We start from the raw sequence: 12528 nt of genomic DNA on the forward strand, positions 1-12528 counted from the left end.
ATCTAAATCAATCAATCCTCCTTGAGAATTAGTCAAAGTGTGTAATTGATCTCAATCCATAAGTCCTAGTCAACTCACTAATTACTTAGTGAAAGACTAGCGTCAATGGAAACCAAATCAATTAACTATTCCCACACAATGCGGAATGGACATCCACAACTCAATTCCACCCAAACATCCAATTTCTCAACCAGGAGTGTGAAAACTAAACATGCAAGAAATTAAACATCAAAGCAATAAAAGTTAAAAGCAATTAAAATGCAAGGAAAGGAAACTTCAAATGCAAGAAAACATCTTGGCAAGTAATTGAGAGCTAAGGCTACCTATCCTAGCCATTGACCACAAACATATGATGATTATAAAGAGTTAATCCTACTTAGTCAACCTTACATCGAAGATAAGTCAAATATGCATAGTTAATTTCAATCCCTAAGTCCTATGTCAACACTGGGGGTCACATAGAGTCAAGGGAAACCAAATTAACTAACTACTCTAATATATCAAGCAAGAATGGACATCAAAAACTCAAGGATCACCAAAGTCAACAATTCCAAGCCAAGAGTGAAGAAAAGCTATGAAAAAACTAAGCCAAGCATTTTATCAAACACTCGGTGTGTATGAGAATAAAATAATATTAAACTACATTAAAATAACTTCTAAAGCTACCAAAGCAAGAAAGTAACAATAACAACTAGAGAAAGCAATAAATGACATGAAAACATAAATTGCATTAATTGAAATTAAAATTAACAAAGAGTGCTCATAACATAAAAATGGCAAAATAAGGGAAATACAAGAGAAATAAAGAAGATAAAGATGCAATAACAAGAAATGGCAAGGAAACGTAAATGAAAACAAGAATTAAAAGTAGAAATTACAAGAAATTAAACTAAAGAACCCTAATTCTAGAGAGAGGGGGGAGCTTCTCTCTCTAGAAACTAAGAGAAAACATAACAAAAACTAAACCTAATTGCCTCCCCTTCATCCTTCTTCAATTTGGCCTTAAATAACTTCAAAAAATGAGTTGGATTGGGTTTTAGGGGCCCAGAAATTGCTGCCAGCGAGTTGCAATTAATGAGGTCACGTGTAGGGACCTGTGCGGACGCACAGATGTGTGCGTCCGCACACATGTTGAAGCTTGACTTGTGCGTACGTACAAGTACCCATGCGTACGCACACTTAGACTTATGTCCACTATAGCAAATTGCATATCATTTTGAAGCCCTGGATGTTAGCTTTCCAATGCCACTAAAACCGCCTCATTTGGACCTCTGTAGCTTAAGTTATGACCAATTTAGTACAGAGAGGTCAGGGCTGGCAGCTTTCCAAATCCTTCATTTCTTGAATTCTTCCCTTTTGCATGCTCTTTTCCTCACTTCTTCAACCCATACTTGCCTTGGAAACCTGAAAATCACTTAACAAATATATCAAGGCACCAAATGGGATTAAAGTGAATAAAATTGACTAAATTAAGCACAAAAGAGCATGTTTTCACTTTCAAACACAATTTAGGAAGAAATCCCAAAAGCATGCATATTTAGGCGAATAAATGTGGGTTTATGTGATGGAATCTACTCAAATCAAATCAAAATATATCGTAAAATATGGATTCATCAAGAGACGACCCGAGGTTTGAATACTCGGTTATTTTTATTGGGGTTTGTTACTTGTGACAAATATTTTTTGCATGAGAAGATTCTTTGTTGGTTAGAAACTATACTTGCAACGAGATTTCATTAGTGAAATTCTATACCATCAAAAATCTCTTCATCAATGCCTCAGCATTAAGTATGCAAAAGAAATTTCAAATTTTGTGAGGATAGCATATAAAACCAAAGTATCACAAAAAGACACCCTTTGATACGAACCGTTTTGAGAAAGAATAATGTGGTTCACTATACGATTCAACTGAGCACGAAGATGACCAAGGGCTTTGTGAGTTGGTTTGAGGCCATCAATCATAGAGATATTTTCACATACATGAACCAGAACATCCTTATAGGAAACACCCAACCCCTCATCCCACTTACCAGAGGTATAAGCACAAGCACCAACATCAGTATATTTAAGAGAGTCACTAATGAATTCATTATTCAAAACAAGATCATGCCCTTTGACGTATGAATGAATGCTGCCCTCATGGTAGGTCATATTTGCATAGAACTCTCAAACTAAGACAGGATAAATAGGCTTTTTGATTTTGAAAATATGGTGCCAGTCCAAAAACTCAAGATTATCAGCAAAAACAAAAAACCTTTCTTTTTCATGGTTGGAAAATCAGCCAGAAAAGTTGGACAAATAGGACAATGAATGACAACACCCTCATAAAAATCATGGTTCATGGACGAACAAAAGTGGTGAGGGTTATAGTTAGAGTGAGAGGTGATAAACTGTGATTTGTGTTCAAAAGGATCAATGGAAAGTTCCCTAACAGATTTAAGAGGGATACGAGGGTTACCTCTTTGAAGACGTTGAAGAACTGACCTAGGCTTAGGTCTTGACTGTTTAGGTGTGGGTTCCTCTGTAGCAGAACGCTTCCCCTTCGATGTACCTGGCCGAGACTGACCACCGGGTGAAACCATTGGCTTGGAAGATGAAGGATACCTTAGAGTAGTTTTGGTACGAGCCATTGGATTGGTGCGAGGAGGAGAGACTGGCAGAGAAGGAAAAGGTGTAAAGGTTGGACTTTTGGAACGAGGTGAAGTCCTTGGTTTATCTGGGAGTTTGTAGATTTTGTCAGGAGGACCCTTTTGAAGTACGGTTTTCTTCCTCATTTTTGCGAATCAAGGGTTTTGCAAAAGCAAACAATGATGATAGTGGGGAAGAAACCGAAGAGATGTTGGAGGTAGTTATGAAGAGAGAAGTTTGGTAATTGCTACAAGAAAGAGGTTTCTTGAAAACATGCAACTGCTACACCTATGACTATACCTTGAAAAGACTTGACATCACATTGAAAAGTTTTTATTTTTATTTTTATTTAAAAAGGAAAAAATAAAATAAAAAGTAAACTTATTTAAAAATAACATAATAGATAAAATAAAGCAAATTTAAAAAAACAAAACTTTTCACACAAGAAGATAAAACATAAAAACACATATGTATGATGTAACACCCATTAGGCCCATGGATGATAATGTTTAAGGAAACAAAATGGACCAGACAAACTTAGAACTAAAAGGTTGGCCCAGATGATTCAGAGCTCATCATTGAACCCACAGACTAAGATTTAGGAACATGGTTCTTCATTTGTCCAGAATTATCTCCTTCCAACCTGAGAGACAAAACTTTAACAAACACATTAGCTAGGCTCAAATAAAGAATCATAACTCAGAATGCCTAGATTAGTTCTTAGCTTACAAAATCTGTCCTCAGCCAGAGGTTTGGTAAAGATATTAGCTAATTGATCATCTGATTTAACAAATTGAATGCTAATATTTTTTTTTTGAATATGTTCCCTTATTGAGTGAAATCTCACTTCAATATGTTTAGTTCTTGAGTGTAAAACTAGATTTTTGGAAATATTTATATCACTCGTGTTGTCACACAACAAGGGAATGTTTTCAGCATTTAATTTGTAATCAGCAAGTAGAGTTTTCAACCAAAGAAGTTGAGAACAACACGAGGAGGTTGAAATATACTTAGTCTCAACAGTGGATAATGCCACTATAAACTGCTTCTTACTAGACCAAACATTCAAAGACCTTCCAAGAAAATAGCATATGACTGATGTACTTCTTCAATCTACTCTGTCTCCAGCAAAGTCTGCATTGTAATAACCAGTTGCAAAAAACTCATTAGTCTTGGGGTACCATAAACAAAAATTAGATGTGCCATAAACATATCTAATGATCCTTTTAACTGCAGAAAGATATGATTCTTTCGGTTGTGTCTGGAATCTAGAGCAAATTCTAACACTTTGTACAATATTGGGTCTAGAGGATGTTAAGAACATGAGAGAACCAATCATTCCTCTATACCTAGTTTCATCTACATCTTTCTCAGTTTGACCCTTTTCTAACTTAGAGTTAGGGTGTATGGGTGTTCCCATGGATTTGACATTTTCCATCCCGAATTTTTTAACTAATTCCTTAGCATACTTCTCTTGATGAATAAAAATTCTATTTTCAGTTTGTTTTATTTGAAGCCCAAGGAAGAAATTAAGTTCACCCATCATACTCATGTCAAATTCACTTGTCATGAGTTTTTCAAATTCAGCACAAAGGGTTTCATTAGCTAATCCAAAAATTATGCAATTAACATAAATTTGGACCAAGATGAAGGAATCATTAGAATTTTTAATAAATAGAGTAGTGTCTATGGTGCCTCATTGAAATCCATTTTTCAAAAGGAATGAACTAAGTCTTTCATACCACGCTCTAGGAGCTTGTCTTAGACCATAAAGAGCTTTTGAAAGTTTGAAAACATGATTTGGAAGCTTTTTATTTTCAAAACCAGGTGGCTGAGCCACATACACTTCTCTATCAATTACTCCATTGAAAAATGCACATTTTACATCTATTTGAAATATTTAAAACCACAATAAGCAGCATAAGCAAGAAGAAGTCTTATGACTTCCATTTGAGCAACAGGGGCAAATAATTCATCAAGGTCTATTCCTTCCTCTTGATCGTATCCTTATGCCACCAATCTTGCTTTGTTTCTGGTTATGCTTCCATCTTCACCTAACTTGTTCCTGAAGATCCACTTGGTGCTAGTCACTTTCTTTCTACTTGGCTTTAGAACAAGTGTCCAAACTTGATTCTTTTTAAATTCATGAAGCTCTTCCTCCATAACCTTTACCCAAGATGGGTCACCAAGTACTTTCTTAATTTTTTTTAGCTCAATTTAGGATAGAAAAGTTAGGTTTGATTCTTCATTTGCTTTTCTAGTGGAGGATCGAATTTTGACACATTGAGAGACATCCCCAATGACAAATTCTTGAGGATAGTTCTTCAAAAATCTCCATTCACGTGGTCTGGTGGACTTAGGAATAGATTCGGTTAAGGTGGGATCCATGGAACAGGTATTTTCAGGGATTTTTCCTGTTTCAGGAGACAAAACAGAATTGTCTTCTACAGGATCTCCTGCAGCAACAAATTCAAATTCAAGTAGCCCAGAATTTTCTTTTTCTTGATTTTGGGCTTCTTCTTTGTTGCCTTCAACTTGAGTTCCTGCATCACAATCTTCCAAGACACTTTGAACCATGTTAGTGTCACAAAAAGTAATGTGTATGGACTCCTCAATGATTCTAGCATCTTGATGGTAAACTCTATAAACTTTGCTAGTTGTGGAATATCCTACAAACAAGCACTCATAAGCCTTTGGATCAAATTTTCCTAAATTTTCTTTGTTATTCAAAATAAAACATTTACATCCAAAGATATGTAGATAATTCAAAATTGGTGGGTGACCTTTCCAAAGTTCATAAGGAGTTTTCTAATGATTGTTCTATTTAAAATGTAACAAGCAGTATTAATAGCTTCAGCCCAAAGGAATTTTGGAACATCACTTTCACATAGCATAGCTCTTGCCATTTTTTGTATGCTTCTATTTCTTCTTTCCACAACACCATTTGTTGTGGTGATGATCTTGGGGAAGAGAAATTTTGTGATATTTCAAATTCTTCACAAAAAGATTCAAAAGATTAATTTTCAAATTATTTGCCATGATAACTTCTAATAGAAACAATCTTTAAATCTTTTTCATTTTGAATTATTTTGCTGGAAACTTCCAAAGCCACAAATGAATCATTTTTATGAGTAAAAAATAAAATCCAACAAAATCTTGTGTAGTCATCCACAATCACCAAATCATAATGTTTACCACCTAAGCTTTGAGTTCTTGTTGGACCACATAGATCAATATGTAGCATTTCAAGTGGTCTTTTAGTAGAGATGTCTTCCTTTTATTTAAATGAACTTTTTATTTGTTTTCCCATTTGATATTCATCACAAGTGATATCTTTGTCAAATTTATCAAAGGAAGGCCTCTTACTGTAAACCCCGCAAAATTAGCGAATAATTAATCAATAAATTAATTTTTAATAAAAAAATTAAAAATGCAAATTTTATAGTTTAATGGGATAGAGCTAATTAAAATAATAATTTTGGCACTAATTTTAAAGAATTTGTCCCAAGATTGGGCCGAACGGGCCAAACCGGTCGAACCGGGCCCGTATTCGCTCCATAGCCCAACCCACAAAATCACCCACACTTAAGGAAGACCCCTTCTTCCTCCTCATTCAGTAGGAACGGACTGAAACAAAGTCAAGGAGAGGGGAAAACAAAAGCAAAATCCTTGTCCTCTATTCAAGTTGCCATAACTTCTCGCTCTAAGCTCCGATCGCCGCACCGTTTGCGGCCACGCGTCCGTAGCGTCGAGCTCTACAAAGCCCGGTGATTAATTTGGTAAGGAAGTTTCAATTTTGATTTCAGTTATTCCTTTGCCAATATTTCAAAAGTTGGATATAGTGGGTGTTGAGATTTTGGTCCTTTATGTTATAGGATCCGATTAGCTTGAGAAAAACATTCACTCTTGCTTATTTAGCACTTGGGTACCGTAAGGATCATTAACCCTAGTCAATTATTTGATTTAGTGTGTTGGAATTAAATTTGGGTATGTATATGTGATAATTGTGTTAGGTGTATGTATATATGTGGTAAAAAGCAAAATTAAAAACATTAGAGGCTTGGTTGGGAGCTTGGGAGGCTGAATTGTGGTGTTGAAGGCTTGTGAGCTTGCCTTGTGGAGTTGTCTAAGGTTATACGTGAAAATTGACCAAGGTATGGTTTAGGTTTTTGGTATTTAATATATAATGTCTTGTGAAAACTTAGGCTAGATGACCATAGGATAAGTGTGAATACATGAGTATGATGATTGCCTAGCATCTTTGATGATGATTGTTGATATGGATTGAATATTTGTTGATGATTATTATTCATGATGAGAGTAGGGAGATGAATGATGGATTAATGATGCTTAACATGTTGATAATGATGAATATGAATAGATGATAGATTGATGATGATTTGTTGGTAAAATTGTGAAGTCCATGTATGAGAATTATGTAAAATTGAGGTATGGTTGATTATGGTAGGATGTGAAGGCTGTGTTGCTGTGATATTATGTGTTGATGGGTAGTTTTAAGCATAAAATGTGGATTGAGTTTGATTTTTGATGAAAATTGAGGTTTGAGGTTTTCGTGTAAATCTGATTTTTGGTTGAACTTCGGTGAGCCATAACTCAGCTTCTGGACCCCCAAATTGTTTCAAATCTATTTCTTTTGGAAATTGGGTCCGTGAAGTTTACACCATTCAAAGAACAGATGAAAAATATTTTAAAATGTAAAGGTTATACTCATCGGAAGTTTGGAGGGCAAAACTGAAAATTCTGTAGCATTCAACATTTTTGCTGTTCTGCATAGCTTGCATACGCGACCACTGCATGGGACGCAACCAAACTCTCCGGGTTTAGAATCTTGCGTACGTGTGACCCCTATTTTCAACAAATGGAATTTTAGTGTTTTAACATGATTTTAAGCCTCTAAACCTCTATTTCCACTCTTTTAACCCTAGATCTTAGTGATAGGTTTAGTAATGAGAGGAAACTAGCGGAAAGGAAGTATCTTGGGGAAGAAGTAAGGTTGGAAAAGTGATAAATTAGGTATGAGAAGATAAGTGGCATAAATATATGTATACATATTTCTTAAATTATGAAACTAGCTAAAGAAAGGAAAAAATGTTGCATCTGAGCACTCTTTCTTGAAAGTGCGACCCCAGGAGATGGTGGAAGGTGAGGATCCCCTTCCTTGCTCCTCCTGGTATTGTAAAATCTCCCCCAGTGAGATAGTGGGAGGTTAGGATCCCCTCCTTTGTTCTTCCTGGGCATATGAGAACGTAACTCTTGGGTAGACGCAAGGGTTGTGGTTTCGCCCCACTTGCTCTAGATTGGTTAGTATATAGAGGCCCCCCAGGTAGATGCAAGGGTTGTGGTTTCACCCCACTTGTTCCGAGTTATGATAAATGATGGGCGGATAATTTATATCATTTTTGGCATTGTTTTTATATAGTTTTTAATATGTTTTAGTTACTTTTTATTATATTTTTATTAGTTTTTATGCAAAAATCATATTTATGGACTTTACTATGAGTTTGTGTGTTTTTCTATAATTTTAGGTATTTTCTGGCTGAAATTGAGGGACCTGAGCAAAAATCTGATTCAGAGGCTGAGAAAGGACTGCAGATGCTGTTGGACTCTGACCCTGCTGCACTCGAAATGGATTTTTTGGAGCTACAAAAGCTCAATTGGCGCGCTCTCAATTTCGTTGGAAAGTAGACATCTTGGGCTTTCTAGCAATATGTAATAGTTCATACTTTGACCGAGATTTGATGGCCCAAACTGGCGTAAAACGCCAGCCAGAAACCCTTTTTCTGGCGTTTACTGGCACCAAAACTGGAGTTAAACACCCAAACTGGCATCCAAGCTGGCGTTTAACTCTAGAAATGGCCTATGCACATGAAAAGCTCAATGCTCAGTCCAAGCACACACCAAGTGGACCCCGGAAGTGGATTTCTGCACTATCTGCACTTAGTTACTTAATTTCTGTAAACCCTAGTAACTAGTTTAGTATAAATAGCACTTTTTACTATTGTATTAGCATTTTTTTATCGATATTTTGGATCAAGCTTATGCCATCATTCACGTTTGGAGGCTGGCCATTTGGCCATGCCTAGACCTCTTTTCTCTTATGTATTTTCTACGGTGGAGTTTCTACACCTCATAGATTATGTTGTGGAGCTCTGCTGTTCTTCATGAATTAATGCAAGTACTATTATTTTTCTTTCAATTCACGCCTACTTATTCTCCAAGATATACTCTTGTACTTAATTCAGTTAAGTCAGAATGAAGGGGTGACCCGTGACAATCACCCACTATCTTCGTTACTCGCTTAGCCATAATCCGCGTGCCTGACAACCACAAGCGGTCTACATGATGTTCAACGTAGTCATTGGATGACTGCCGGAGTATATTCTCTTGGGTCTCTAATCCACAATTTGCATCGCCTCTCCTAACAACAGAGCATCCGAATCCGTGAGATTAGAACCTTCGTGGTATAGGCTAGAACCAATTGGCAGCCACTACAAGAAAATAAGCTTTTTGCCACGCTTTTAAAACGTGCCGAAAAGGGCAAAAAAATGTACCGATAGCTTTTCGCCACGCTTTTTGAGCTATCGGCACGCTTTTAAAAGGGTCACATCTGCGAGCGTGCCGATAGCTCTATCGCCACGCTTTTTTCGATCTACTGGCACGCTTTGTTTTTTGCCACGCTTTGATCTATTGGCACGCTTAAAAGCGTGGCAATATGTATAACACTGTAGCCACGCTTTTAAAGCGTGCCTAAAAGTAAACATACAACCACGTTTTTAAAGCGTGCCTAAAAGTAGACATACAGGCACGCTTTTAAAATGTGCCAAAAAATAGATATACAGCCACGCTTTTAAAGCGTGCCAAAATATGAAAACTTATCGTTACACTTTCAAAGCGTGGCCTAATCCTATTCAAATAAAAAAAAAGAAAAAATAGAAAATAAAATAAAAATATTAATAAGTTAATCTTTAAAATAAAATAAAATACTAAAAATTAATCTTCCATTGATTTATATGAATTATGTACATAATAAGATATGAATGAAACAATTAAGAAAAAATATATTCAACTTTCAAAATAAACATTTAAAAGAATTAACAACTTTATACTAAAAAAAAATCTAATCTAACTCCTAAACAACATCCAGCCTTTTCAGCAATCTTTGACGCTGACACCAGGGCTAAGGAACTTCGCACTTGGCAAGAATCTGAAGAGAGAAAAGCAAGTATGTGAACTGAATTGAAAGCCAAAGTAACCAGTGACTTAATGCACGTTGATCAGCACTTCAACATATAGATAAATGCAAAAATCAATTGAAGTTATATATACTTACAGCAACAACAAAATCTCTAGCGGCAACAGCAAGAATATCAGCACAAAAACACAACACCAGGGCACCAAGACATGAAAATTAACACCTACCATCATGTTTCTAAAGGACAGGTTAGAAAGCAACTTTCACCTCGAAGTTGGCGTCTCTGGACTTGGCGGCCTTCTTTTCTCAGCAGCAATGGCAAGAGTTGATCAGCACTTTAATATATAGATAAATGCATAAATCGAACGACATAAGATGCACAACACAAAGTAATAGCAAAAGCAAATCTTATTCTATATTAATCAATACTTCAGCAGAAGAACAAAAGTACAATCTTAATTACACGTAGCAGATTCACAAGAATCAATATATTTAAGAGGAAATCACAGGAATGTTCAACAATCTTTATGGAATATCCAACGTGCAGGTGGGAAAAAAATATCAATATATTTAAGAGTTTTCCCCTTGAATAACAATAAGATCAAGTAGAAAGGGTTCTGGTAATAACAATAAGATCAAGTAACTACAAGATACAATGAACGTCATTAATTGTGACATACCTTGAATACCATATCAAAGTGTTGCTGCTGCCCAACATCTGTGACATATATAATCCATTCAGCCTTCTCTTCATTCGGCTACTGATTTAGTACACTTTAGAAAAACAGCAAGCAGTAACAAATTTAGAAAAATCATATAAAATTCATCTTTGGTTGGATTCTCCTAAATTTTGGTGTGGTTGAACTAGACTTACACATATTTCACCCAGTTCAAATCCCAGAGCATTTTCACTTCTCTAGAAAAAGTTATGCCTCTCGAAATATGGTTTTGTTTTAAGAAAAGGGAGCTGTCACAGCAGTGAACAGCCCTGCTTCCAGAAGGCACAACTTTCTCTACAAAATTTGAATTGTCCTAAAATTTGGACATAAAATACTAGACATCCTAATATTTCACCTCTTTTTGGTTTCACCTCCAAAGAGTTTTAGAGTATTGAGATATGTGGTTTTGAAGTTGCTGTTCCAAAATTCAGACAGCATTCTTTCTGCAGAAAATGACCATTTTCTAAAAATCATATCTCCCAAACCACACATCGGAAAATTCTGAAATTTTAGGAGAACAATCTAGACATCTCAAGGTTTCATAGAAAAATAATTTTACTCATTTTGAGTGGCTAGATTGTTCCCAGTTTTGTTCACAAAGTGCTGCCCGAAACTGCACAATTCTGCAACATGTAACTTTGGGTTTTGAGAGGTCAAAAATTGATTCCTAGCTTTTCACTCACTCTAACCTTGCATTCTAACTTTATTTTACCTATTGTGACTTGTTAGAAAGATTAAATCAACCCCATGTGCTCAATAAGATCATCAACCAGCTCAAGGTTTTCAAAACTGAAATAACTTGTACTATATATATATATATATATATATATATAGTACAATGGATCCTCATTCATTTTTCAGCAAATAAAATTTCAGCAATCTATTTAACTCTCACCAAGTAAGGAGGATCTGCCACTACTATTTTGAAGGAATGCTTCAACTCCAGCGACAACTCCTCAGGCCTCAGGGTGATTGTTGTTATAAAATGTGTAATCACATCCGTACTGCTCAAAACGTTTGTCATACTCAAAAAGTTGTGCAGGAACATTAGAATCCATGTTCTGAAGATTCAAGAAAGGAAAATTTAAATATCTTACAAAGCAAAAATAGGAACTCAGAAATGGCATCAAACAAATTAAAACAACTCAACAAACCACATCAACATACATTTTATCATTATTACAACTGAGGCATTGCTCATTAATTTCTTCACTCAAAAGGGGTTTAAAGTTGTAACTATCATCTTCAATTCTTCACCAAGAGAATCAATCCTCTACACTACACTTACACTAATATTAATATTGAAGATAAAACAATGCAGAACTTGAAGCTTAACACATCGCATATTTCCAAACTATTTCCCAATGAAAGTAACTAATAATAATAAACATCTATATTCACCAAAAGTATTAAACATTTGATTAAAAACATTAGCCTTGCACTTTTATCACAAATCAGTAACATTTGAACCCAATTGAACATTGAGAAAAAAAAATTAACTGAAATTCCAAAATTCAAAATAAAAAAAGGATAACAAGAGGAATAATGAATTACCTTGAGATAAGCATATAGGTTAGGGCAAGCAATGCAGGCAATGGGAGAAATGACGCTGCCATTGCAGAGCTTGAGGACCTCTTCAGCTACGGTCACCCTTTCTGCAAATAACAAAGCAAAAACAATGAAATTCAAATTCCTCAACCAGAAAACATCAGAGAGGTTGAAAAGAGAGAACAAAATCCCCTCACATCTTATAAAAGAGGACACTAGGCTCAACACCAGAATAAGATGGAATAAGGTGTTCATCGATAATAGTCATCATATAGTGCGGATATGAAATAACTCAGATTCAACTTTGTTCATATACTTTTTAGTCATATATGTAGCCACTATCAATACCTGAAGTTCAAAGAGAAACTACTTTTTATCCCTGCCATCAAGTGTGTGCGCTACACAAATCAGTTACAAGTT

General features: G+C 35.6%; 1 protein-coding gene across 1 annotated transcript; it reads right to left on the bottom strand.

The window, feature by feature from the left end:
* Positions 1-9826: 9826 nt before the first annotated feature.
* On the bottom strand, positions 9827-12176 carry LOC110271121 (uncharacterized). Its single transcript, XM_088483174.1, has 4 exons — positions 12115-12176; positions 11456-11621; positions 10522-10599; positions 9827-9853 (listed from the first exon to the last, which is right to left on the bottom strand). Exons 1-4 carry the CDS (start codon positions 12174-12176, stop codon positions 9827-9829), a joined length of 333 nt encoding a protein of 110 aa, XP_088339300.1.
* Positions 12177-12528: the final 352 nt, after the last annotated feature.

Source organism: Arachis ipaensis, chromosome B4 (genome assembly GCF_059453495.1).
Source record: "Arachis ipaensis isolate K30076 ecotype BB chromosome B4, ASM5945349v1, whole genome shotgun sequence".
In the NCBI taxonomy this organism is placed as follows: Eukaryota; Viridiplantae; Streptophyta; class Magnoliopsida; order Fabales; family Fabaceae; genus Arachis; species Arachis ipaensis.

Excerpts from the sequence above, each read along its gene's own strand:
- LOC110271121 (XM_088483174.1), bottom strand. The coding sequence starts at position 12,176 with ATGGCAGCGTCATTTCTCCCATTGCCTGCATTGCTTGCCCTAACCTAT. Across the intron at positions 11,622-12,114 it reads ACCTATATGCTTATCTCAAG|AACATGGATTCTAATGTTCC; the intron begins GTAATTCATTAT and ends TTGAATCTTCAG. Across the intron at positions 10,600-11,455 it reads TGGCAGATCCTCCTTACTTG|CCGAATGAAGAGAAGGCTGA; the intron begins GTGAGAGTTAAA and ends CTAAATCAGTAG.